At 35.0% G+C, this 25,357-nt stretch overlaps 7 protein-coding genes and 1 non-coding gene across 14 annotated transcripts; 3 read left to right on the top strand and 5 right to left on the bottom strand.

The window, feature by feature from the left end:
• Positions 1–689: 689 nt before the first annotated feature.
• On the bottom strand, positions 690–2,425 carry LOC140882539 (small ribosomal subunit protein uS15). The gene is made up of 5 exons (XM_073288599.1): positions 2,288–2,425; positions 2,101–2,173; positions 1,861–1,999; positions 1,559–1,745; positions 690–939 (listed from the first exon to the last, which is right to left on the bottom strand). Exons 1-5 carry the CDS (start codon positions 2,308–2,310, stop codon positions 906–908), a joined length of 456 nt encoding a protein of 151 aa, XP_073144700.1. The 5' UTR covers positions 2,311–2,425; the 3' UTR covers positions 690–905.
• An 835-nt stretch (positions 2,426–3,260) lies between these two features.
• On the bottom strand, positions 3,261–5,634 carry LOC140882661 (probable calcium-binding protein CML13). Of its 2 annotated transcripts, none has more exons than XM_073288793.1 (2): positions 5,090–5,634; positions 3,261–3,457 (listed from the first exon to the last, which is right to left on the bottom strand). In XM_073288793.1, the coding sequence occupies exon 1, from the start codon at positions 5,554–5,556 to the stop codon at positions 5,113–5,115; it is 444 nt and encodes a 147-aa protein (XP_073144894.1). In that variant the 5' UTR covers positions 5,557–5,634; the 3' UTR covers positions 3,261–3,457; positions 5,090–5,112. The 2 variants fall into 2 exon arrangements, with proteins under 2 accessions (XP_073144894.1, XP_073144893.1); XM_073288792.1 differs by having other exon boundaries at positions 3,261–3,475; positions 5,109–5,634.
• A 555-nt stretch (positions 5,635–6,189) lies between these two features.
• LOC140885583 (small nucleolar RNA U3) lies at positions 6,190–6,400 on the bottom strand. The gene has a single exon (XR_012151026.1). It is a non-coding gene; the product is annotated as a small nucleolar RNA U3 (small nucleolar RNA).
• A 390-nt stretch (positions 6,401–6,790) lies between these two features.
• On the top strand, positions 6,791–10,032 carry LOC140880966 (protein PPLZ12). Its single transcript, XM_073285883.1, has 5 exons — positions 6,791–7,109; positions 7,797–7,917; positions 8,049–8,140; positions 8,624–8,720; positions 9,413–10,032. Exons 1-5 carry the CDS (start codon positions 6,915–6,917, stop codon positions 9,781–9,783), a joined length of 876 nt encoding a protein of 291 aa, XP_073141984.1. The 5' UTR covers positions 6,791–6,914; the 3' UTR covers positions 9,784–10,032.
• A 699-nt stretch (positions 10,033–10,731) lies between these two features.
• On the bottom strand, positions 10,732–13,923 carry LOC140881479 (probable aminotransferase ACS12). Of its 4 annotated transcripts, none has more exons than XR_012149963.1 (5): positions 13,323–13,923; positions 13,073–13,207; positions 12,575–12,735; positions 11,123–12,384; positions 10,732–11,021 (listed from the first exon to the last, which is right to left on the bottom strand). XR_012149963.1 is itself a non-coding variant. In XM_073286825.1 (4 exons), the coding sequence occupies exons 1-4, from the start codon at positions 13,761–13,763 to the stop codon at positions 11,529–11,531; spliced, it is 1,593 nt and encodes a 530-aa protein (XP_073142926.1). In that variant the 5' UTR covers positions 13,764–13,923; the 3' UTR covers positions 10,732–11,528. The 4 variants fall into 4 exon arrangements, 1 of the variants encoding a protein (XP_073142926.1); XR_012149964.1 differs by having other exon boundaries at positions 10,732–10,978; XR_012149965.1 differs by having other exon boundaries at positions 10,732–11,247; positions 11,318–12,384.
• A 2,188-nt stretch (positions 13,924–16,111) lies between these two features.
• LOC140882220 (cysteine and histidine-rich domain-containing protein RAR1) lies at positions 16,112–19,053 on the bottom strand. Of its 3 annotated transcripts, XM_073288070.1 has the most exons (6): positions 18,918–19,053; positions 18,036–18,118; positions 17,432–17,580; positions 16,984–17,222; positions 16,491–16,579; positions 16,112–16,413 (listed from the first exon to the last, which is right to left on the bottom strand). In XM_073288070.1, the coding sequence occupies exons 1-5, from the start codon at positions 19,005–19,007 to the stop codon at positions 16,496–16,498; spliced, it is 645 nt and encodes a 214-aa protein (XP_073144171.1). In that variant the 5' UTR covers positions 19,008–19,053; the 3' UTR covers positions 16,112–16,413; positions 16,491–16,495. The 3 variants fall into 3 exon arrangements, with proteins under 3 accessions (XP_073144171.1, XP_073144170.1, XP_073144172.1); XM_073288069.1 differs by having other exon boundaries at positions 16,112–16,579; XM_073288071.1 differs by lacking the exon at positions 18,918–19,053 and adding an exon at positions 18,216–18,804 and having other exon boundaries at positions 16,112–16,579.
• A 1,096-nt stretch (positions 19,054–20,149) lies between these two features.
• LOC140879340 (CDGSH iron-sulfur domain-containing protein NEET) lies at positions 20,150–21,228 on the top strand. Its single transcript, XM_073283017.1, has 2 exons — positions 20,150–20,463; positions 21,012–21,228. The coding sequence occupies exons 1-2, from the start codon at positions 20,267–20,269 to the stop codon at positions 21,112–21,114; spliced, it is 300 nt and encodes a 99-aa protein (XP_073139118.1). The 5' UTR covers positions 20,150–20,266; the 3' UTR covers positions 21,115–21,228.
• A 217-nt stretch (positions 21,229–21,445) lies between these two features.
• Positions 21,446–24,065, top strand: LOC140879339 (cytochrome P450 704C1-like). The gene is made up of 6 exons (XM_073283016.1): positions 21,446–22,011; positions 22,200–22,403; positions 22,484–22,762; positions 22,969–23,301; positions 23,410–23,610; positions 23,716–24,065. Exons 1-6 carry the CDS (start codon positions 21,655–21,657, stop codon positions 23,893–23,895), a joined length of 1,554 nt encoding a protein of 517 aa, XP_073139117.1. The 5' UTR covers positions 21,446–21,654; the 3' UTR covers positions 23,896–24,065.
• Positions 24,066–25,357: the final 1,292 nt, after the last annotated feature.

Raw genomic sequence — 25,357 nt, 5'->3', positions numbered from 1 at the left:
TCATAATTGCCTTCACATAATATCCCCATCACAAACCATGGCGAAGTTTGCTGGAGACATTATCACACGGATTAACTTAAGTGCTACGATCCAATGCTCATTATTACTCGACACCTGAGGCTCATGACGAGACGAAATCCTCTGCTATACTTGGTGCTACAAACCGTGCTATACTTTGCTAAAAACAATCTCGTTTGCACAAATTATAAAAAATTAAATTCATTAAACAATATGGATGAACAAAATATAATTAATCATTAATAAAATATTTGATTCACCTATTTTTTCAATTAAAATAGGCAATAAATTATGTCCCAAGCATGATAAATGAGTAAAACAATTTATTGATGATTTTTTTAATTGAAAAAATAGATGAATCAAAAATTTCATCAATGATTAATTATATTTTGTTCATCCATATTGTTTAATGAATTTAATTTTTAATAATTTGTGCAAACGAAGTTATTTTTAACAAAGTGTAACACGGTTTGTAGCACCAAATGTAGCAGAAGATTTCGTTCCTACTTGAGGACACATAAAATCGGACAACGAGTTTCTAAAGTAACGAGACACAAAATTTCCAAAAACAGTTCCTAAATAAAGGAGATCCACCCTTGACGCTGCGTGGTCACCCTTACCCTTGCTTACGCTCATTAGTGCTAAAATACATTTAACATCAAAAACCAAAATAGAGAGGTAAAGTTTCAACATGAATTTCAGGGACACGAGGTCAAACCAGATACTAATACAATGAAACTGCCAACACAAAACTTTCAAACCAAAAAATGTCATCCATTTCAGTCATAACATAATAATCAAATCAAAAGACAGCTCTTGCCAAAAGAAGTAATTTGCCCCTGTAATCATTCAAAGGTCTGAGTGCACATCCAAACTAATACCCAAGCCTACGCCACGAGGGTGCTGGCAGTGGTTGACTCGCTGCAAATGGAGAGTTTCATAGATAAGTCGCAAAAAGATTGGTAGTTGCAAAGAAATTGAACAATTACACTATTAGGAGGTGAAAATGTTGGGGAGTGAGAGACAAGAAGATTTGGGGAGTGAGACAAGAAGATTTTATAGCATCCTGACATGAAATGCACGACTAGGAATGGAAAAGTGAATGGTGAAGTTCGAGCATTCAAATTATTAGGAAATGATGAAACTTTAAGCTCAAAAGCCACAGTAAGAACTGGTGCAGCTATCTAATGCACACAAGAGACATACTTGTGCATATGCTTGTCAAAAAAGAAAATTATGGTGATACAATAGTTTTATTTTTAACCACATCCCAATTAATGGTTAAACTTGAGGTTCACGGATACTTGCCAGAGAAGAAAACTAAGACAGATTCTTTTATGAAAATTTCATATCGCACCACGGGAGAACAATATCTTCGGACATGCAAATTACCCTCAATTGCCTCCGAAACAAAAACACGAGCTATGCCACTAATCTTTATACCAGTAGAATCATAATAACCAAGAATAAGTTCAAAGACAAGTAAATAATAACCACGAGAACAATCCGGTAAATGAAAACTAGAAGAGAAGGGGATTACTATTTCCAAACAGGTGGGAGCTTCTTGGTCTTCTTGTAGTACCGTGCCAGACGGTGAATCCTGCTCTCAACCAAAATCAGCCTGAATTTGGAGTCCTTATCCTTCCTGTTCCTCTCCAAATGCTTCCTGATGGCCACTGCTTTCTTGATCAAGTGATAAAGATCTTCCGGGATCTCCGGAGCAAGACCTAAAGGTATCACATTTTCATTCACCGATAAATCAAACTTTTATGGTAAATTAATCACATTTTATTTTTCACGAAAATTCGAAGTCAATGGAAAGAACCCAAAAATTGTTATTACCATGTGCCTTGAGAATACGTAGAATCTTGCTTCCCGTGACGCTTTTCACCTGAGCGATTCCATTGGAATCACGAAGAATCACGCCGATCTGCGACGGAGTCATTCCTTTCTTCGCAAACTTGCAAATATTGTCTTCCACCTTAAAAAATTGCAAAAAAAAAAAGCAAACAAAATAAAAGGCATATACATCATTACAAAGAAATAGACAAAACAATTAAGAGTTTCAATCGGATAATTTACATCTTGGGAAGAGATTTTGAGCCAACTAGGAGGAGTTCTCTTGTAAGGCAGAGCTGAGGCAGAAATACCCTTACTGAAATCAAACAAAATATAAAGCAAACGCTAAATAGGATGCGGGGACAACATATTCCGAGGAAAATGAAAAAAACTGGTCGATTGATTTACAGAGATTAATGAAGGGGAGTACCCGCGGCTGTGCATACGACCCATGGTGGCGGCGGTGGTAGCGCTGCCGCTTGTTCGCCGATGAAATTTGGGAGTCTCAGCAAAATGCAAGCACTTACAAGCCCTGCTGCTCTAAGTCGAATCCGCTGGCTAGGGTTTTATTTTGACATTGGATTTTAATATTAAGTTTATGTGGGCCAGCCCAATTAGCTTCTGGGCTCAAATTTATCTAATAAGATCCAATTTTTTACTTAAATATTTTAGTTAACTTAATTTCTTTCAGAAATAGAAAACGACCTCAAATTCTGGGTTTAATCAAACCGAACCGTTTAATTCGTTAGGTTTCGGTCCAGTTCATTAAGTATGGTTTTGATTAGGAAAGTTTTTAAACAAAACTAACATTTTAATTTTTTCTAGAATGAAAAAGTTATCAGAATGTAAGCTGAATTAATATTTAATAATGTAGGGTGCCCTATAATTGAATATGAAACAATTTTAATAAGACTGTGTTTAATTATATATAAATAAATGATACTGAGATTATTAAATTAATTTTATCAGATGTGAATAATGATGTATAAACAAATAATATGTTTTCTATGATTGATTAATTTTTTGCATCTAGTGACGAGTTGCAATTTTAGTAATTAAATTCAATGATTTGATTGGTCTAGATAAATAATTAAAAATTTGATTGATTTAAAATAATTATTTAATAGATAGATTTATCATCATGTTTAAATAAGATAAAATATCAAAAATAGGTGCCTACCTTTACTCTAGTCAGAGTTACTGTAAAAAAAATAAAAATAAAAATAAAAAATACTATAGTCAGCTTTACGCAAGGTATTTATAATATAAATATAAATTTAAGTAATATTTCCATTTTGTAAGAAAAACGATTTGAACTACGAAACTCGCAACAACAAGAGGGGACGAGGGTTCAATTCAAAACACAAGATGGGGCGAATAGAATAGGAAATAGAAAATAGGAAAAAATAGGAAATAGGAAATAGGAAAGAGAGTTCACAACATTCAGGTGCCAATTAACTATACACCCTAACACACAGCAGCAGGAGTTAAACTACTAAATTCTCTACCCAACATTCAATCGTGGATTTCACCAAGGACCCCTTGAAAACATCCAAACACTGCAAGTTTTATGCGCCAATGACATAAACTAATATTCCTGCTCCAAGTGAGAGAGAACCTGCATGATGAAGTAAGAACAATGAACTGGAATCAGCTACAAAAGCGGTCATAAATAAATACATTAACAGCTACAACTACGCCATCAGAGGGATGAGGTGGAGATTGGGATATGAGAAGTCGAGACAAATAATACTTCAAGGAGATTTACAGTCATCGATTTTCAAAGTTTCTCACACAATTCTCCACATGATTAAATATTAATGATACTCTTGCACTAGGATTGAGGATTGACAGAAAGGATAAAAGTGAATATGAGAGTAAGCTTCCAGGACCAAGGCCGAAGCTGATGCCCAGCCTTACGCTTTCCTCATTCCAAACTCTGTAAACCTCAATCCGAATTCCCTTTTTTTTTTTTTTCCGTGAGAAAGTCCTGTCTGGCTAATGGGTGTTGAAAATTGCCATCTCTAGTTTTGCGTAATTGCCAAGTGGGTGAGAACACCATTTGATATGGTAGGCATTAACACCAACCTGGTTCACTGGCCCCAAGTATTACACTTGAATGCACACCACTAAATCTGTCACACTTATCATACACAAGGATCGAGATGCCTTTGAAAAACATAATTTGTAGTTATAAAGGGCAAAAGGCACACCAAGGCTACAAGTGATATTGGAGCCCGAGAAAAAGCACAAGGCAAGGTGCATGCCTTTTAAAGTTCAGGCGGATGGAGAAGAATTCTTCATCAAATTCAGACGTGATCAATTAAATAAAATATCGTGTAAACTGTGAATTATACACACCCAAAATTAAAACTTTAATCCACCAAAATAAAATCATCACTGATAAATAGTGCCCCTAAAATCAAATATTAATCAATAAAACCAAACTAATTCAAAAGGTGAATAAATATAATAAACCAACATGTTCATGTAAGTAGAATGATAAAAGATTTAGAAGTGAAAAAGCTTGGTAGAAGTAATAATTACCACAGTAGCTTGTTCTTGCACGATATTTAAACTTGGTAACAAACTCAGGTGAATTCCTTTGCACTCCCCTTAGACCAAAATGGTGCAAGAAGCTATGTGACCAGAGTGTTTTTTTAACAATAAATGACAAATGCAATTCTCTTAAGCAACTGATCTTCAACAAGAGATCTATTTCACATATTCTGACTACGTGGAGCATTCCGTAGACAAACTAAATCGTAAAAACTGTTCTAAGCCTAATAAATTAGATAATCGAATCCTAATAAATGCCTGGTTAAGTGTTAACTTCTTATCACATCACAATAAAATTTCTGTAACCTTTAACACTCAATTATGAAAAGTATAATTGATAGAATCCTACAAATTTATATAATCAAAGACAACCGAGACACTCCTCATACCTAATGATAAAGAATAAAATCTATAATTTCGCCAATAAATACTAAACAACTCACGAAGAACTAGTAAAATATTAAATTGCAAAAACATTGAACTCGACAGACCAAACAGCTACCAAGTTTCCTCCATACCAGGAATCTTCTTTCACAATCTAGCGTAAGCATAATGGCAACAACTAAAGCCGGTAAAACAAATCTATAAGACTCAACAATCACATAGAAAATAAAGGGGAAAAAAAAAAAGAAACAACCATCAATGCTGTAAGGCCGCAAAAATGGACACGCACAGAAAAAAAGGGAGGTCACCTCTTCACTTGGCGACCATGCGGGCAATGAAGTCCTCGTACCGGATCTTGCCATCAGACCCAACATCCACCTCACGGATCCATTCATCGAACTCAGCAGGCTCCAGCTTCTCCCCAATGTTGGTGAGGATATGCCTGAGATCCGAAACCACGACGCACCCAGTACCGTCCTTATCCAGAACTTTGAACGCGTCGCGAAGCTGGCGATCAAATGGCTCAGGCTTCAAATGCTTGGTCATGAGGTCGAGAAATCTAGGGAAATCGAACGGAGCATTGAGCTTCTCCTCAGAGATTATCGACTTCAGCTGGGCCTGAGTAGGGTTTCCGCCGAGAGATCGCATCAGGATCCCGAGCTCCGAGGGGGCGATTTTGCCATCTCCGTCGGTATCGAAGAGATTGAATGCTTCCTTCATTGCCGATGCCTGTTCGTCCTTCAGATCTTTCCCCATTTTCTGCGAAAGAGATGATAATCTTCCTTCCTGCTTTTTCTCTCTGTTATTGTTGCTGGGTTTTCTTTTTCTTTCGAAATTCGGGATTTGAAAATCTCTGACAATTTTGGATTTTGTTCCAAATGGAGGGGTTTGAATGGAATATAGAAAAGTTTAGGGGCTGAACAGAAATTTACCATAGGTCTTGGGCCACGGCCTGTAGTTTAGCCCATCGATTTGGATTATTTGGACGATTGGACCCCTTCATTCAAAATTGGGTGAAAATATTTATTTGCAATTTATTTAACTTAAAAAAGCTCAAAATATTAAATTAGTCAACTCAATTTAAAATTAATCAAATTTTATCACAAATTTTTTCATTAGAAGGTTATGTTTTAAAATAATTTGACACATTAACAAGGAGTTTTTTTTTATAGAATCAATTTAATGAATTTAAATTAAAAAAAACCGTGATATTCAAGCAAAATCATATTAATTTCTTCAAAAGAAATTTGTGAACTCCAAGTTATGAAATTGTTGAAACTAGTGATTAAAAAACAACGAAAATAAAAAGTAAAATTTATTTGTTCGTTTATTTATTATAAAAAACTGATTTAATTAATTATTGAAAGCAAAAATAAAAAAAAAATATTTGGTCTGTCAGACAACTGCAGGACCATCTCAGCCCATGACTGAACTAAGAACGATCCTCTACTGATCCAACGACTGAAGAAGCCTGGAATTGTTAATCACGCTCTGATCCTGCAGTAATGATTCATCCACCAGACGTGGTTTCCTGTCTCCTTAGAAATCAAGGACACAGAGGTACGAGCCTATAGAACAGATCCTGTTCAAGTAAGGTCGTGACCTTTGTCGTGTTTGTGACGTTATAAGTAGAAAAAGTTTCTGTCATATTAGTTCGATGTGGGATTTCGTGGGGTGAGCTGGTGTGATGTTGCGCCGCTGGATCGGCCCAATGCTGGATGTACCCATTCAACTATTTTTGTATATAAGTATGTGGACCACACATGACTCATTATTATTTGTGATAATTGGTCTTAAAATTTTTAAATGAAATAATAGTGCTATTAAAATTATCTAAAAAAGTAATTTTAAAATTGTAAAGTATTATCTAAACAAAAAATCTAATTTTTTTACAAATTTTAAAGATTATATTAGATAATATTTTTTAATAAATACATATATATAAAACAAAATAAATACAAAATATATTTATTTTATTATGAGCTTCTAGCTAAACCGGGAGATATCGTCCATACCGCGTATCCACTTTTCTTTCGATTGAATTGAATATATGCAATAAAGTCAATAATATCTCGTTGTTCTTGGTAATTGAAGATCGTGAAGGGGATAAACTGATGGGGAATGCGTACTGTGTGTTTTGTGGGTGCGTGGATCAGGCAAGCGTAGGCGTGGTGGAGAGATGGGGGCGTTTTGATCGCCTTGCTCGACCGGGGCTCCAATTCTACAACCCCTTTGCCGGAGAGTGCCTTGCCGGAATCCTATCAACTAGGATTCATTCTCTTGATGTCAAAATTGAGACCAAGACTAAGGTACGCCATCCTATCCTGTTTTATTTTTTTTTATGTTGCGTGAGCTTGAATTTTTTCTTGTATACTTTGTGCGATTTTTATTATGTGTATAGGTTTTGAGGTTTGTTGGAGCTGTATTTTTTAACTTTCTGATTGAAGTTTGGTCTTTTAATTCACTGGTTGTAGTTTCTTGAAAGATTGTTCCGTATTCCGCATTGATTTTCATGCTCGACTGCTGTATTAGTATTCAACGAAAGTTTTCATAGAATTGAACTGCTATCATCAGCCAGGAATGAACTCGCATTGCAAATGAGTTAGATCTCAAATTTAGATATTGCAAATATGTGAGTCGACTTCATCAACCCCAGGGATTCCATTTGAGTGTGCTATGCCTGGAAACTTGGGTATCATGATGTTTAAATGGTTGGTTCCCTGGTGTCTGGGCCCTGAGTTACCTTCACAAGTTTTATGGTCCAGTAATCTGATAATTGTTGCCTTCAAATCAAGTTGTGATTCTTCAGATGGCATATTCTTTGACTGCATATTTTGTAAGGATTATTGGCTTGAAGGTAATATGACATGTCAACTTAGTTTGCCAGCGTATAGCTTGTTAAATGCAAGAATTGTGCGGGTGATGGTTATGCAGTCGAAATCAAGAAGAATGGAGTATGCATGTTCCTCAATATTAATACATTAACCATTCTGCAGGATAATGTCTTTGTTCAACTGCATTGCACAATTCAATATAGGGTAATCAAGGAAAATGCTGACGATGCTTTCTATGAGTTACAAAATCCTAGAGAACAGATTCAATCATACGTATTTGATGGTAATTTATGTAAATTTATGCAATTAATATATCGCTCGATATTTTCATGTTTTATTTTTTTCCCTTTTCGCTTGTACACTTGTTCAATTGTCACCAAAGTTTTCTTACGGTGTCTCTGTTGATGCTACTAGTGGTGCGTGCTCATGTTCCAAGAATGACTCTGGATGAGCTTTTTGAACAGAAGAGCGATGTTGCTCAAGCTGTTTTGGAGGAACTCGAGAAGGTAATTTTTTTTATAAAAAGTGGACGATAGGGTTACAGTGGCAAAAAGTGCTACTAGTGGTGCGTGCTCATGTCCCAATTGTAGTCTTCAATTACCCTTTTTTCTAAAAAAAAGAATAATAATTTGGGATTGGAAGGAACTGTTCTATATCAGCTCCACGAGGAAGTTTATGCATGTGTTAACTTGAAAATCCCCTGCATTGTGAAGTATAGTGGTGACTATTTCATACTGAGTGAAACAGAAAAGAAAATATTGCTTTGAGTTCAGAAAAGTTGAAAAGGGAGGAGGAAAACCTGCACGAAAAAGACTGTTACATGTGTTTCATAATCTTCTTAATTGACCTGCTTATATATCAAGTTGACACTTAATTCCATTTGTGATTTTTTTTTGTTCCATTTTCATTCTTTTGTATGCCAAATGATACAAACTTGTGAGATTTGTAGCACTTGTGAGATCCAGCTTTAACACGACCACATGTGGCAGGTGATGGGAGCATATGGATATAACATTGAGCATATATTGATGGTTGACATCATTCCGGACACCTCAGTACGCAAAGCGATGAATGAGATAAATGCAGGTTACTCTCTATTTATTATTGTCCCTTGCATTTTAACTTTTCAGACAGAACATGATCAACACAACTAGACTTGTCCATTTGAGAGTGCACGTGTTGCTAAGCGTGCACTCAATATTTTGTTGTACATGGTTTTCTTCTTGACGCTGCTTGGGCATCTTTTGTGAATTTTGGTGTGGTTTCTCTGGCTTTGTAGCCTTATGTTATATTTGCAGATGATCTTCATTCTCTCTCATAATCTGTTCAAGTCTTGATTATTTAAACCAAGAAATAAATTTGATGTCCTCTGGCTCTGAAGGAGACATTTCATAGATATGTAAAGTGAGGAAAACATTGATGGCATTGCAAAAATTTTAATGCATGTCAGAATGAAATAGAATGTTGAATTATGATGCTCTCAGCAATTGATTTCCAAGTTTTAATTTCTCTTCTTCACATTTTAGTCGCTCGTGAAAAAACAAGATGATTAATAGCCTTAATCCATCCATTTGATCTTTGTACTAACAATGATGCTATACTTTCTTGGCACTTAACGGTGTCCATTAGCATGGAGCCAACCTTGTATGTGTACATGATACCTCAGATAAACTTGTACCTGCCTTGTTTTTCCTTAATTTTCTCCCAACTCCAAATGGATGGTTTATTTATTTATTTTCACCGCAACACGGGGATAAAATGTTTATTTTCTATGGTAGCGCAAAGAATGCAACTTGCTAGTGTGTACAAAGGGGAGGCAGAGAAGATTCTTCAAGTCAAGAAAGCAGAAGCAGAAGCTGAAGCCAAGTATCTGGGAGGAGTCGGTGTCGCTAGACAAAGACAGGCAATTACAGATGGCCTTAGAGAGAACATCTTGAATTTCTCCCACAAAGTTGAAGGCACATCGGCAAAAGAGGTGATGGACCTCATCATGATTACTCAATACTTCGACACTATCAAAGACCTGGGAAACAGTTCCAAAAACACTACAGTTTTCATACCCCATGGTCCTGGTCATGTTCGCGATATTGGCGATCAGATACGCAATGGTTTGATGGAGGCAGCAAGTGCACAGGTGAATGTCGAATAATCTGACCAGTTTGTTTTTCCTATATTTCTCAAAAGGTACTCCTACGGAATACATAATAAAATGGGGCATTTGAGATTTTTTGTATTTTGGTTTTTTTTACTAAAATAACTATACCATGTTGGCAGTGGTTCTTAATCTGTGTTTAAATCTAGTTATGGACTATTTTACCGCTTTTGTTGTGTAAATGTATCAACTAACTCTGATCGTTGGTGGCCTTGACCAAAGATTTGGTTTTCGGATTTTGTTTTTCATGTTTGTATTACTTTCAATAAATTTGGCTTATTGCGGGGAACTAATAAAAATGTGCATTGTCGATTTGTCATCAATCTAGTTGTATTTAAACCCTTTTCGTAATAACTCATTCATGCAATTGTTAATTGCCAGATGAATGCATTATTAAATGATTCGGACATGTACTTTAAAAACGTTTTTTTGTGTTTTATAAGTGAAAAAAAACTTAAATATGTATTTGAATAAAAATTTTGTAAAATGTTTTTGAAAATTATTTTTTAAAAAGTGTTCTCCAAGTAAAATATTTGAAGAACACTTGAAAACTGTTTTTAGATGGGTTTGGCATGAAACAACATGACTTTAGAAATGTTAAAATATTTTTATACAATAATTGTTCAAACACATTTATTCTTAAAACAATTTTAAAAACATTTTATAAAAAGTTTTGAAAAAACACTTTTATAAAAACGTTTTATAAATACATGTTCAAACGGAACTTACATGATTGAGTTTTAGTCTGCCTTCAATTCTTCTATGAAATATGCGGTTAACATCAAACTATATGAAGATGCATGCTAGATTAACGAGGATATATGAAAGACAAAAATCAGCTTGTCCCCAAGAATCGAATTTGGTGCGATAGATTAAGTTGTTGCATATTAACGAGGGGTTTCGTTTTTTATACGCCAAAGTTTCTCTGGGTTGTGGGAGCCCTGCTTAGAATAAATATTCTTCCGCATTTCGTGCAATGTTTCCAGGAAGTAAACATCCGAATTACAAATGTTTGACAAATTTTCATCACAAATTATCCAAAATCTACAAATTATTGAATGACATAAACAACTATTAAATGGTCTGTGACCCAAAATGAATAACTCGTATCTCAAATTTCACCCTGAATTCACCATCCACTAGCGCTTAAAGAATATCTTGAGCCTAAAGTGCTTCGAGACCGAGGTGTGCACTGCATTGAGGCACAAGGGCTGACATGACTTCACTTGGCCTTTCTATGGTGTTAATAGTACTTTGGCGCATTAGCAAGAAAATCACGGGTTTTCAACGATGTAACGAGCCAGCAGCAACTAAAAGAAATAAAAAAAAAATTTACCTGACAGCTTTCCATATTCAAACTTAGGGCTGACATGACTTCACAAAAAGAAGCGGATTCGGTAGTGGATTTCTTTGAATAGGTTGCATTATCATCGGATGGCAAAGTAGAAGAATCACTTGCACCTGAAACTAACACGGGAATGCTGCATCACAGGATATAATCGATCATTGAATGTAAACCGAAAAGGTTTACCTTTCTGGTCTTCCATTCTAATACTAGAATATTGAAATATTATCAGTTTCTGATTACTGAACTGTAACATTCCCATTCCTGTAACTCCTCTTTTTTTTGGGGGGGAAAAAATGTGATATACAACTTGAAGTCTATAAAACATCACCACTCCATTCGAACCATGGCATAAAACCTTGCCTTTTGGCACCAATAACACAAATTCCACAATGTCTTATACAAGAGGTTTACAGCTTTCAACAACTTGACGTATTCGTTCCATAACCACAGGAATGTCCTTTTTACTTAATGTGGTAAAACATACTCTGAACCATCCAGGTTCAATACAATGGCAAGCGGATCCAGGAGTAACATTTACCTTTGCAATATTTAAAAGCTTATCCCACAGATCAAGCTCCCCTCTCTCATTGTAAGGACTAATCAATCTGCTCATATCTACCCAACAGAATAAACCTGCACTGGTTTTTGAGCATTTAATACCGAGGTCTCTCAAACCCGCGACAAATAAATTATACATTTCAACTATTCTCCTCCTATTTTCCTGGGTGTACTCTCGGATAAACCTTGTATCTGAAAGCATTGATACTAGGAGCTTCTGAGTTGGAGTTGAAACAGAAGAAAATCTAGCCAATTTCCTGGAAGCAGCCAGAACATTTTCATTAAAGGAATATATAACCCCAACCCTGAAGCCCGGAATTGAGAAATCTTTGGACAATCCATATATAATGTGAACCCTATCTTTGTCAGCGTCTTCTGAATCAACTATCTCAGCCATGCTTACAAACTCTTCATTTCCATATGTTGAACCTGCAAAAATTTCATCTGATATGATGTGGATGTTCCTTTCTCTGGCAAAATCTAGGAGATCATAGAGCATATCTCTTTTCAGCATATTCCCGACAGGATTTGAAGGATTGGAAATGAGTAATCCACGGACTTTTTGACCTCTTTTTCTTGCTTGATTAAGTGCCTGATCAAGAGCAGTGATGCTCAACGTGAAGTCATCACAACTACGACAGTGAACAGGGATTAGCTCAACTCCCGTCCTCCATCTCATGTCCCTATCAAAACTTTAGAAAGAAAACAGTAGTTTACTGCTTATGCCTTGAGCAGAAAGGAGAGAGCGAAAAATGCAACAAAAATGACTGAGGAACAAAAGATGAAACACTTATGGGAATGAAGCTATCCAACAAAAATCAAAGCATAATTTTTTTTGGGGCCGTTAAAGATCATATCCAAGATAAAACTTTGCATGCATACCCAGGATAATATGGTGCAGGGACAAGGAATGCATTTCCAGGGTCAGCCAGACAAAAACTGAGCATCTCAAGTGCAGGAGTTGCACCAGATGTTAATACCATTTGTGATGGGTCAAACGACGCAGTTTTTCCCATTACGTCAGTCATGAAACCAGCCATCACCTGCAAAATAAGTGTACATTTTCCCTTCAAACACAAGTGTGTAAATTTAGGAAAGATCAATTATAAAACTAATTAGCAAAGGAGAAGTTTAAGAGAAAACCAATTATAAGTCTAACAGCCGAAATATGGAAATGGAAAACTGTGAAGAACGCTGGTATCAAATAAAATTAGTCAAGAACATCATCGTAGGTTACTAACTGGTAGACAGAATAGGTACCAAATTCGATATGATTATGCACAAGGAAATAAGAAACCCAAACCAGAACAACGAGCCTAAGAAAACATCAGCAAACAAATTCCTAATTAGATTGTTTAAAAAACAGCATCCACATTTTACCACTTTCAGCTCCATCAATCCATCTGAAGGTTGGTAAGTAGAAATTCCACTTATCCCTATACCGCCATCCCCCATTCCGAGCACAGAATTACTCAAATTTTCGGAGAGCCACTTCTCGATCAGATCCAACGACAACTGCAACAAAAAAAAAATAAAAATGGTAACCAAAAAATGTCGGAATATGTAGAATCTCTCAATTTCCATTTCCAAATGAGACAGTAAATAGATTAACGGAATTGCATGTAAGTACCCTATTTTCGGACAACCCGAGCTGGATAATCCCATCAGGATTACGAATTTCATCGTAGGGATTTTCCCGCACACTATCCAACCCAATATAGTAAGGAGAATCATTAGGCTTGCCTATGGAGCTCGCCCGAGCAGAGACTTCGACGCGTCCCATGGAACCACGCGTCAGCAAATTGGCGCGCGAAGACGAGCGGGGTAGCTCGGGGAGGTTGGCCGATGACGCGGACGGCGACGGAGGATTCGAGGAGGAAGAACCAGATGCGGAACGGTGTCGCTTGAAGTAAAATTGAACGAAATATAGCAAAGCGCATGGGATGAGTGAGCCGAGGATGAGTCCGCCCCTGCCTTGAACCACTCCCTGCAAGGGGACAATGAGCCTCATTCCGGTCTGAATCGGGTTTCGTGCCTCGTCTTCCGGTGGCGTACTGCGGCTCTGGGTCATGTGAACCGCCGATTAACCACGGCGGAGGAGATAAGGAATGGGCGGAGGGTTTGGTGGTGGCTTTGTTGTTTGTATGTGTGCGGGAAGTTTGAGGTGTTGATAGCTTGGCTTCGTTTATGAGCCAAAGATGCGATCCTATTTGTCATAAATTTTGCCGAGGTTGCCAATACTTACATGCGATAAAATATATATTGTCGCTATGTATGGAGTATATATATATTATTATATACAAAGGTTAGAGTTTTTTTGGTATGAAAAATTATTGAATATTAATACATCGTTGTTAAACTGTTGTTTGTATTGTGTGCAATTATCTTACATCGGTTCAATAAAAATTGTTGGAATTATATTATATATAAAAAATTGGACAATCTTCTCATTTGAACTAATTTTTGGGTTGGAGTTAGGTTCAAATTTCATAGTTGAAACATCCGTTAATATTTCTACGCTCGAGATCTGATGTGGGTGCGTTAGTGTATTAATTTTCTCAAATCGATTGGATGAGGTGTGTTACTGTTTAAATTATCCCACACGTCAGTTGAATAAAATTTTTTGGATTATATGTATAAAAATTCCGCACAAAACAATAGCAATTAACATCATAAAGAAAAATCTGCTTCTTTTATCCCTTGTTCTAGGCGTTTTGTTAGCTGTTATATATATAGACTGACTTGAGGGGGTGTGTTAGTGTATAAATTATCTCACATCAGCCCTTGAGCTAACTTTTGGGATTGAAGTTAGGTCCAGATCCAAATATTAGCATGTATTATCAGAAATGTTGTTTCTAGGTCGGAGTTAGATCCAAGTTCAAATCTTAACATTATCGAAAATGTTGTAATCGGTATACTTATCTATACTATTAATTAAGGTAGAGGGGTGAATAGTAACTAACTTTTGGTAAAATCTTTTTTTAAATATGTCAATAATATCCTTAATTAGTTTTTTTTTTATGTTTTTCAAATTTTTATTTACCTTTTTTTTATAAATCTTTTTATTTTATAATTTAATTACAAATATTTATAAAACAAAAATAAATTAAAAAACAAAATTATGATTGTACACACGCAACGCGTGTTCCAAGATGCTAGTTTAAATTAATTTGGTACATAAGATATTGTTTAAGTCCAAATCTTAACATGTATTATCGAAAATGTTGTGATCGATATTTAAATTAATTTGGTGCATACATTATTGATGATATCATATCAAATAAATAAATATATGTGCTCCTCGAGAGATGTTCGAGTTGTTGGATGTCTGGAACAGACAAACACTTGTCAGAAGTTCAATTTTCTCTGCTAACAGTTTTTCGAGCAAATATGTGGTACATAATTTATTTGGTGAGATTTCATTATACTTTCTCAAGCAAACATGTGGTACAGATTTATCTAATGTGATTTGTCTGAATAACTCACTAACGTGATTTTACGAACTATTGTGCTAGTCCGACCGAGAGTTCAACTAATATATCCCAAAGATAACGACTAAAAGTTCCAGTCATCATAAAATAAAATAAAATAAAATAAAATAAATAAATATTTGCGCTTTTATGGTAATTATCAAATATGTGTGTGTACGTATATTATCCATTGAATTAAATAAACTGAGGTATAAATTTTTAAATTTATTCATTTTTACTTGGTTTGTCATTACCAATCGAGTGGTCTCTGTGTATATATAGGTTGAGTTTACTCAGTAGGATGAGATTACACGTGGATAAATCATATTAGGATTATTAAAATAATTTTGAAGGATTTAGAATAATGATGGATAAACAATAACATGTTTACTTCAATTTATTAATTTTAGAATTGAAATAATGATTGAAAAATGAATGACAATTTTACCTTCAACTTATGACATACAATCTTATGCTTAATTTTGTATTCCTATAATTTGGATTGAGTTATTTTTGAACTAAATTATTATTGATTCACACGAAAACATTTTCATTTATCAAAATTATTAGATATAAAAATATATATTTTTTCAAAAATAATAAAATTGATAAATTGAGTTATAAAAAAAGAGAGACGGAAAGAAATTAGGAGGGAAACAAAAGAATTGAAAGAGGGTAGATTAGGATTTATGTGTATTTTTTTTCACAAATATTGGTTAGGATGTGTTATCCCTTGTGTAGTTAAGGATGTCTAATCTCGTGAATTAGAGTTAAATGACGGGCCTTGAGATTTGAGAGATTTGATTTTTTTTAAGTAAACAATGGATTAAGTTGGATTAATAAGTTTATCCTATTGTTATTGTTATCAAGCTAAGTAAACACACACATAATATACGAACACACCATTACTTCAAAAAATTTAGAAAGTTTGATCACAACACGACAAGTGTTGATGAGTAAAGAGTATCAATTACTGCATCCATGGTAAATGCAAGGAGTACTTTTATCAGGTAATGTTTTGAAAGTTAAAATATATATTATAAATTTTTTTAAAACAATCTTAACAGAAGCAAGTAGTAACAACTTTCACTCGTACTTGCATCAACCCCTGATTGCATGAGTAAATGTGCTAAACCGATGGAGCATGGTCGAACAAAATTGAAATGGATTAGTGCAACTGGTAAAGCCATATCTTCTCCATTTTCAACACTTGACCAAATATGCCAACCATAGACGACAGATGAATATAAACTGCAGCAAACATTAGATATCACTGACTGACTCATTCAAATCGAGAAACATAAGAAACCTTTTGGGCACATTTGTACCATGTTTACGCGTTGTGCCATCCTTTGGCACATGGTGGTATGCTCATAAATTCGTCGAATTCTTTAACGTGAACATCACAGCAATTCCACTGCATGTCAAAAGGAAAGAAGATGTCACAAGTGTGTTGCCCATGTGAATGGATAACATATTCAGAAGACAAGTTATGCTGAGTCGCTGACTTGTGATTTGCCAGTTGAGGTGGGTGAATGGTTACACAAAAATATATTGAATTAGAAACAATAGTCTTAGAAGGTAAATCATAAACTTTCTGTTAAGTAAAAGGAGATAAAAGAATGTAAACTTAATGATAAGAAAAGAGTCTCAACTTCAACCGGAGCACAATGAATAAGAGAGGCCGTGTTACCAATCCCAACCATTTTTATTTTTTTTTGCAAAAAAAGCCTAACTATGGTGTTGATGATGATGATGAGTAACGAGAATGCTCAATAACCAAATTTAAATATGAGAAACACAAGCAACTTGTTTTCTTACCCCTCTCATTCGGTCATGAAAAACTGCTGGTCCTGGATGGTAACTGCAGGCTTCATCATGATTATCCTTCTCTTTAAAAGTTTTACCACATCCTTTGTTTTTACAAATCTGGGGTTGATTTATGTCAACAATTTTCTTTGGTTCAGGGGGTTGGGCATCCTGCAACGTTCTATTACTTTCACTAGGAGCATCTAGCACAGAATTGGATACTTTTGGGTTCGACGGTCGGGCTTGTGAACCTGACGAAAATGAAAAGGAAGGTGAATGTTAAAACACCAGTAGCATAACCTTGTCTAAAATCAACTACTTGATTTTTTTACAAATCTACATATAAAAGTCGTGTTTTACTGGCTTTCTGCTAATTATTTAAATGAAACATGCAATTATTATCCGCAAATAATCAGTCCTCAGTTTTAAAAGAAGTCGAATCACTACATAAAAGGCCTACCATGGTCGGAGCAGAAAAATCCTTGGCGGCACCTTGAACAAGAATCTTTTGATGATGAAGCGACTGTGGCACTTGTTTGATAAAGTGGTTGCTTTGGAGTTACAACTACCTTTGCCGGTTTCTCAGTTGTGTGCTTTCCTGCCTTGCAACTTCAGAAGTCGACAACAATCAGTTTCGAACAATTTACAATAGATAGATCACTCAATGAAGCAAGCTGGCAGATTCTATCAATGCAAAGAAGAATGAAAATGAGTAGACCCACCACCTTTAATGAATGGGAAAAATATTCCTAAACAGAAGATTGAACCTGAACGCCATTCACCATTGGAATTTGCAAAAAATCAGAATCCCTTCAGAAAACATGGATCCCTTCCTTAACTTATAGAGATAACTTCCAGAAAAATAATCATCAAATTCAACACTACAGGATAAAAACATACAACTCAGAGCCCAGAAACATCTTGAATAAAATTGAGTGAAGTATGCATCCGGTAAAAGAAAAGACAGCCCAGCATCAAGTAAAACTCACACATAAATATTGGACACTGAAATTTTTAACGTTTAAAATAAAATGCACAAGCAACAAGAAGAAAAAGCTACATACCCCGGAAGCGCTAGAAATAGACTAAAATCGTGACTCCTTTTCTTACAACAGCTCCACTCTTTCATCCCATCATGGAATTTTGGCTGTTAAAGACACTTCTGTGATTAATTTTACAAATTCAGAAAATAAGGCAGTTTTGTCAACTCGTCAAAGGAGAAAGTTAGAGAAAGTATCACTTACACCCTGGTTTAGAGACGGACCCCCAGTTGAAGCATGACATACATCAGGAGACATTAAATTAGTGATTATCAAGAAATGCGAGGTTATAAATATATTGCATAAGCCTCAGGTCCATTTAAGCTTCCAAATCAATGACGGGCTAGACAAGTCATGCCAATAACGTATAATAACAGGAGCAGTTAATCAAACAATCCTTTCCGCGGACATCTCCATTGTTATTCTATGTTTTTCTTGGAATCCGCTTAGTGATTATCCACACCACTCTATTTTCTGTGTATAATTGTCAATCGCTATTACTTTCTACCATCTAGATAAAACCGAAATAACTAAAGTCTAATTGACCATAGATATATTGAAAATCTATTAGTACTTCCATCTCTGAAGAAAAAAGACTACACGCTGAAGAAACAAACCAAAGCATGATTCCAGCAATAAAATGTACATCATTAGGTAAATAAATGGAAAGCTTAAACCAGGACAAAATTCAAGTACGATTTCTGCAGGATATCAATCCTACTATCATTTGCCGACTCTACATTCCATGCGTCAAATCTAAAAAATACTCAGATAACCTTTCACCAACGAGCTAATTCATCTTGTAACCGATCGTAAATTAACCGAAAAATAAAAGAGATCCAAAAAAAACAAAAAATTCAAAAATACACGAATCGAACAAGAGAGAGTGAGGGAAGGAGTACTTACAGCATCGTGATAAGTACAAGAATCTTCCTGATTTTCTTCTTCAGTGAAGAGTGCTTCGCATCCGATCCTTTGGCATCTAAGCTTCTCCATCCTCGTTCTAGCTTTTCCGCGACTTCCACTACCTGTGTCAACTGAGAAAGAGAGAGACAGAGAGAAAGAGACCGGTTTATTTCATTTGTATATAAACGTTGGGTTCAGCAAGTGTCAAATGATTAGGCCGGCCCAATGATAATATATTTGGGCCATTAAAGTGATCTTTTTATTATCAAATATTCAAATCAAATTCTGATCAATTTAAACTACATTTCGATCATTAATAATTAACCAATGGAGATAATTAAAATTTAAATCAAGCTATCCAACCATCAGTAATTTATCTCGAATTTTCCATTCACCTCCATCTATTTACCTTTTATTATATCTAGTGCAGATATTATAACATGCAATCGAGAGTTCGAGACAATGTTCAAATTCATTAAATATTGTTTGACTCGTAGATGAGATGATGAATGATTTATAATACAAAGATGATATATTGTATAAAATAATATTTCATGACACCAATCTTTTATAAAATTTGAACCAAAGATTAGACAAAACAATTTATTTGATATATTGATTATTTGGTAGCGTCGTCAGTCAAATTACAAAACAAAAATAGCTAATTCATTTGCTATGTGGAAAGAGAGTTTTGTAGAAGTGATTAAATTTATAGATTATAAAAAAGTTATGAAACATCAAAAGTTGGTTGTGTTTGGAAACAGATGTGAAAATCTAAAAATCAAAGTTGGGTAGTGTTTGATAAATAAGTGATTATAGTTATTTTAACATTGACATTTTTATTAAAATCACTTTTGAAGAATCATAATAATCACTATATGACTAGCTTTTGGATTTTAATTATGTTAAACATAAGCTAACACATAATTTAGGTTTAAAAAACAAACAAAAATGATTTTTTTAAAACCAAAATCCAACAATCATTTTTTTTAGTAATGACAAATATTTCCTTAATATATTTTTTCTGAGCAGATTAATATTTCGTAAGAATAAAATAAGGGATATTGTACAAAATAAACTTCTTTCCCTTTAAAAAAAAAATTCAATCAATATTTTATTTTTCGTAATGGTGTGTACCTTATATACAGGCACACTACTATGAAATATGAATTAAAAAAAAAATAGAAAACAATATCAACAAAATAATCCAAAAATATCAAGGGAGCGTGTCAGCCTCAAGTTCGTTATTGGCTACTCACTGGACTGATACCATCTCCCACCCTAGAATTCGCAGTCATTTCCAAAATCCCACAAATCAGGATTTGGCATTTTTCGCTATAATAATATACATGGCATCTGTTTCTTGCACTGTTTACGCCGGGCTCTCGTACGGCAGACCCGCGTCGCCGGCCGCTGCCGGTAAGCCGCGGCGGATGGTGGCGGTGAGAGCTGAGGCGGTGAACCCAGATATCCGCAAGACCGAAGATAAAGTGGTGGACTCAGTCCTCGTCGCTGACCTCTCCAAACCCGTCACTGCCTACTGCAGGTTTTCTTTTACATCGACAAGGAATTGAATTCTCTGTGTGTTTCTTTTTATGCAATTTGAACTCCAATCTATTTCATTGGCCAAGAATACTTTTTTTTTTTTAAAATTGGCACTCATTTTTGTAGGAAGAATTGTGAACTGATTTATGTAAATGCTGCTGATATTTCATTTTCTTCATAAATGTTGGTTATTTTTGTAGGATTTTCTGTTACACCGCGTGTGCTAATTCTTGTTCTTGTCTTGTCGGGTTCCAGCGAAATATATACATATTTTTAGTGTTCTTTTTATGTCAGTAGAATGTTATGGTACCAGTGAGTTAGTCGATTCTAGCTAATATAAATCTGAATATTTTAAGATTATATGCAGAATATAATATTGAATATGATGTAAAGAGACTCGGTCGTTCCAAAGTTATGTATATTTGTATTTTATATCTCGTGGGAAGATTTAGGCCATTTTAGCTAGAATTCTCTTGTATTGCTTGGAAAATAGGCAAAAAAATGTTGGTTTTTTGTTACCCAACCCATATATCTCATTTTGTTGCGCAGGTGTTGGAGGTCCAAGACTTTTCCCCTGTGCGATGGAACCCATTTGAAGCACAATAAAGCTACTGGGGATAACGTTGGACCTTTGCTCTTGAAAACTAAATAAATCTAATTAATGTTTGCTTAGTACTAAGCACAGTGCTCATTTTGTAAACTATGCGTGCATGTTTCGGTGATCTCCGAGTATTCGATGTTTAGACTAAGATATTATGTTAGTTAATTGATTTGGTGGGGCTATATCTATATGGATTTTATAAGGTTGTCTCGTTTTGTTTAATTTTCAATCTTATTTCCAAGGTGTAGTGGGATACATCAAGAGAAGGATACTATGTTTCAATTAACGAAAGTTGGATATGAAACTGTATTAAAATTGCAAGTCCCTATCAATCCAGTACCAAAAATATATATCCGGCTATAAAGATACCCGCGCCGGTGAGCTTAAATATAACCAGTGATTTGACATGCAACACTTTGAAATTGTCAATCCCGATTCTGAAAGGGGCCTTGTTTTTTTCCTTGGCTTTAACGTATTCGTATGTTTCTCCCGGTGTAACATAAATAATTTCTATACAATATTGTTTTATGCTGGCAACCCATTCTCATAGCTCCAACCACCATTTAGTAAACCAAAGTTTGATCAGGCTACATGGGCAGTCTTCTCTTTGTTTCATCAGTTGCCTTTCTTGTAATAAGTTCATCATTTGCTACAAAATCTTACCTACTAACATTTCTGGGGTTGCCGTTCTACGTTGTCTTGGGATTCATTGTATCATCACTTGTCTTTTATGTCGGAGAAGTGGTCTCCGGTGTGGGTCGACCACCTGTGGCTGGACATATGCTGAATCAACTCATACATTTCAAAAGACTTTTTGATTGTCAAATTCCTTTGGCAAGTAAGTACCACACTTTCCGTTTGCTTGCGGACTCGCACAGCGAGGTTTACACTGTTGATCCAGATAATGTGAAGCACATCTTGAAAACCAATTTCCGCAACTATGGCAAGGTAAAATAGCACATATATACATATGTGTGCATGTGTGCGTGTTAGGCTTATTTTTGGTGTTTAAGCTTATTTTTTTTCTTGAATTTCTATATAGTTTCAAATATTATATGAAGTGAAAAAACATCTCTCAAGGTTAGGCTTTGATTTTTGTCGAACTTAACATGGTGTGGGGTGTATAACAAATTAAGGGGGATTACCATTGCGACATACTGAAAGATCTATTCGGGGATGGGATATTTGCCGTGGATGGAGACAAATGGCGCTACCAGAGAAAACTTGCAAGCTACGAGTTCTCAACCAAAATGCTCAGAGATTTCAGCAGCGATGTTTTTCGATCTAATGCTGCTAAATTAGCTGACAAGATTTGTGAAGAAACTCAAGTTGAATTACAGGTATAAACTTTAATTTTTCAAACTTCTTGTCATTTTCATTCACTAGCATCCATATATGTGTGTTTTGAGGTGTGTCACAGGATTTGTTGATGAAGACAACAATGGACTCGATGCTTAAGGTGGGGTTTGGTGTAGATATCAACACCCTCTCGGGTTCGGATGAAACTGGCAACCGGTTTATTAAAGCTTTCGACGATTCCAATGTTATCATATACTGGAGATACGTAGATGTTCTGTGGAGGATCAAAAGATCTCTTAACATTGGCTTGGAAAGAAATCTCAAGAATAACATCAAGATCATTGACAACTTTGTTTACCGATTGATCCAACGCAAACGAGACCAGATGAAAACCGAACAGGTTTTGCAAGAGCTAAATACATATATGAAGTTGATGCATGCTTAGGATCAATTTAGATACAAAAGTGCACTAGCAGTATTACTACACAAAAATAATTTGTTTTCCTAATAAAATTCTATCAGAAGACCAGAACATACCTTTTAATATAAAATCTTACAATATTTAACCATTTATGGTTTTCTCCAGTAATTATAATGATTTTTTAGGGTTCAAAAGAAGACATACTATCGAGATTTCTCAAGAGTGAAGAAGAAAACATGAGCGACAAATATCTGAGAGACATAATTCCGAGCTTCATAACAGCTGGAAAGGACACTTCTGCGAACACGCTTACTTGGTTCTTTTACATGATAAGCAAACATCGCTTGATTCAAGAAAAGGTGGCTATGGAAGTGAAATCAGCTATTGATGTTGATGCTGCTGATAGATTATCTGTCGAAGAATTCGTATTCAAATTAACCAACTCGGCCATTGATAGGATGCAATATCTACACTCAGCTCTTACAGAAACTCTCAGGCTGTATCCTGCTGTTCCTCTGGTAAGCAGTCTGCAATAATATAAATTTGACTCATCTTTTAATGGATTATTGCATTACATTACATTACATGCATGTAAATATATATAAATATCAAATGTACTGATGCAGGATGGGAAGTTTGCAAGTGAAGATGACATTCTTCCAGACGGGAACAAGATAAAGAAAGGAGATGGGGTGGCTTACATGCCATATGCAATGGGAAGAATGGTGTATATTTGGGGAGAAGATGCGGAGGAATTCCGGCCCGAAAGATGGCTCCAAAATGGTGTTTTTCAAGCAGAAAGCCCTTTCAAATTCACTGCATTTCAGGTCAAAATTCTCTCAGTGAAACCTACGTACAAACAAAGTATTGGTATTAGTATATCTATTTAACGTACACTAGCTAATTAATATTACGACAATACAATTCAATAGGCTGGGCCTCGAGTTTGCTTGGGGAAGGAATTTGCTTACAGGCAAATGAAGATACTTGCAGCCACTCTTCTCTTCTTTTTCAGATTCGAACTCGTGGACGGAGACGAGGACGCAACTTATCGAACCATGTTTACGCTTCACAAGGATAAAGGGCTGAATTTGCATGCAGTTCGCCGATGATATACATTTGATGATTTGAAATGATCTTATATGCATCATATATGTGTCTACGTATTTTGGGACGTTTCATTCAACGACGTTGCACTTCATTATAATTTTATGTGAATAATAATGTAATGTGAATTGATGCATGAAAAAGTTCAGCCCAAAAAATGTTTAACGATGATATTTTTTATATAATTAATTACATGCATGTATATGAGCAAAATAAGACGAATTCTAAATCGAATATTATAAAAAATGTAGGGTAACTTGGCTCTTGGATATGTAGGGAATCAAAATCACTACTTTTCGATTTACCATGGAATAAATATTCAAAGTTTTCGAATTCAGAAGCATTTGATTTTAAACACACAATTATCGTACAGTAGTAATATCTGCCTTAAAAAAAATGGAATAAAAAAGTTTTGATTTTTGAAACGTGGCAATAATTTCAACAAAAATAAAGGCCGCTGGGCCCGGTGGGCCACATGGCTTTAGTTATAATCTAAAGACTTTAAGGTTAAATCAATGTGGGCCAGAGACCCTTGCTTTGAGTAATCCAAACCGAGGAGCAAATGGTCCAACCTAACCCCACATGGGTCATTTTTAGAACACAAAAGTCCACTATTTTATCATTTATTATTATTTATCATCATTATTATTATTTAAAATAATATATATTTTTAATTATTTGTTCTTTTGGGTAACTGATGCGAGAGCAAGAGTAGCCTGACGTGAACTTGGGTTGTTTGGTCTATAAAATCAAGGTTCTATTGTTATCATCACACATATTTTGTTTTACAATTTTCGTCAGACGATACATGTTCGATTCTCGTAGATTGTAAGAAGTATAATTATTGTAATGAGATTCAATAAAAAAATTTTTTTTGAAGTAAAGCACACATTTTGAGTTGTTACATTTCATTCATACTATTATGTGATGAATAGGAGAATGAAAAATATTTACGTTATTATTATGAAATCTAAAAATGATTATATCAATACTAATTTTTTTAAAAAAAATCATTCCAAGTGCCATAAAATTTATAAAAATATCATTTTAATTAACAAAATCTCAATTTTTTTTATTCATTGCCGGTCCTTTATATAATGTTTTATTTAGATTATCATCTTTATTAATGATGATAATGAATGTGTCTGTCAACCTTTTACAGCACTGATTTCTTTGTGTTGAAATTGCATTTGATTCCACATTCCCCAATAAAAAAAAGGATGTAAAAGTTTGATACTTTGATGGATTATACGAGTGGGACATCTCACTCAATTTTACCTTTTATTCTCTTTTCACCTTTTCTTTCCCATAGCTTGTTGGTTAAGATAATGCACTGCTTTTTGTTTGTCTATCTGAATTTGTTCTTCTTTGCAAATTAAAGGGAAAGCATTTCGCGTACCAAGTTTGTTTAGGTTTCGTTTTGAATGTAAGGTTTTGACTCGGAACAACTTGTTTGATTTTCAAGGA

The sequence above is a fragment of the Henckelia pumila genome, chromosome 2, assembly GCF_033568475.1.
Source record: "Henckelia pumila isolate YLH828 chromosome 2, ASM3356847v2, whole genome shotgun sequence".
Lineage (NCBI taxonomy): Eukaryota > Viridiplantae > Streptophyta > Magnoliopsida > Lamiales > Gesneriaceae > Henckelia > Henckelia pumila.
Note: the sequence above shows the minus strand (reverse complement) of the source record. Positions and strands in the feature narration are given on the sequence as shown.

Coding starts and splice junctions, on each gene's coding strand:
- LOC140882539 (XM_073288599.1), bottom strand. CDS start 2,310: ATGGGTCGTATGCACAGCCGCGG. Junction 2,174..2,287: donor GGTCGTATGCACAGCCGCGG/GTACTCCCCTTC, acceptor GTTTGATTTCAG/TAAGGGTATTTCTGCCTCAG. Junction 1,746..1,860: donor ACGTATTCTCAAGGCACATG/GTAATAACAATT, acceptor TGATACCTTTAG/GTCTTGCTCCGGAGATCCCG.
- LOC140882661 (XM_073288793.1), bottom strand. CDS start 5,556: ATGGGGAAAGATCTGAAGGACGAACAGGCATCGGCAATGAAGGAAGCA.
- LOC140880966 (XM_073285883.1), top strand. CDS start 6,915: ATGGGGAATGCGTACTGTGTGTTTTGTGGGTGCGTGGATCAGGCAAGC. Junction 7,110..7,796: donor AAATTGAGACCAAGACTAAG/GTACGCCATCCT, acceptor ACCATTCTGCAG/GATAATGTCTTTGTTCAACT. Junction 8,141..8,623: donor TTTTGGAGGAACTCGAGAAG/GTAATTTTTTTT, acceptor CACATGTGGCAG/GTGATGGGAGCATATGGATA.
- LOC140881479 (XM_073286825.1), bottom strand. CDS start 13,763: ATGACCCAGAGCCGCAGTACGCCACCGGAAGACGAGGCACGAAACCCG. Junction 12,736..13,072: donor GATTGATGGAGCTGAAAGTG/GTAAAATGTGGA, acceptor CTTATTTTGCAG/GTGATGGCTGGTTTCATGAC. Junction 12,385..12,574: donor CCTGCACCATATTATCCTGG/GTATGCATGCAA, acceptor TTCTTTCTAAAG/TTTTGATAGGGACATGAGAT.
- LOC140882220 (XM_073288069.1), bottom strand. CDS start 19,007: ATGGAGAAGCTTAGATGCCAAAGGATCGGATGCGAAGCACTCTTCACT. Junction 18,119..18,917: donor CTTGTACTTATCACGATGCT/GTAAGTACTCCT, acceptor TGTCTTTAACAG/CCAAAATTCCATGATGGGAT. Junction 17,581..18,035: donor CTATTTCTAGCGCTTCCGGG/GTATGTAGCTTT, acceptor CGACTTCTGAAG/TTGCAAGGCAGGAAAGCACA.
- LOC140879340 (XM_073283017.1), top strand. CDS start 20,267: ATGGCATCTGTTTCTTGCACTGTTTACGCCGGGCTCTCGTACGGCAGA. Junction 20,464..21,011: donor CCCGTCACTGCCTACTGCAG/GTTTTCTTTTAC, acceptor TTTGTTGCGCAG/GTGTTGGAGGTCCAAGACTT.
- LOC140879339 (XM_073283016.1), top strand. CDS start 21,655: ATGGGCAGTCTTCTCTTTGTTTCATCAGTTGCCTTTCTTGTAATAAGT. Junction 22,012..22,199: donor ATTTCCGCAACTATGGCAAG/GTAAAATAGCAC, acceptor TAACAAATTAAG/GGGGATTACCATTGCGACAT. Junction 22,763..22,968: donor ACCAGATGAAAACCGAACAG/GTTTTGCAAGAG, acceptor ATGATTTTTTAG/GGTTCAAAAGAAGACATACT.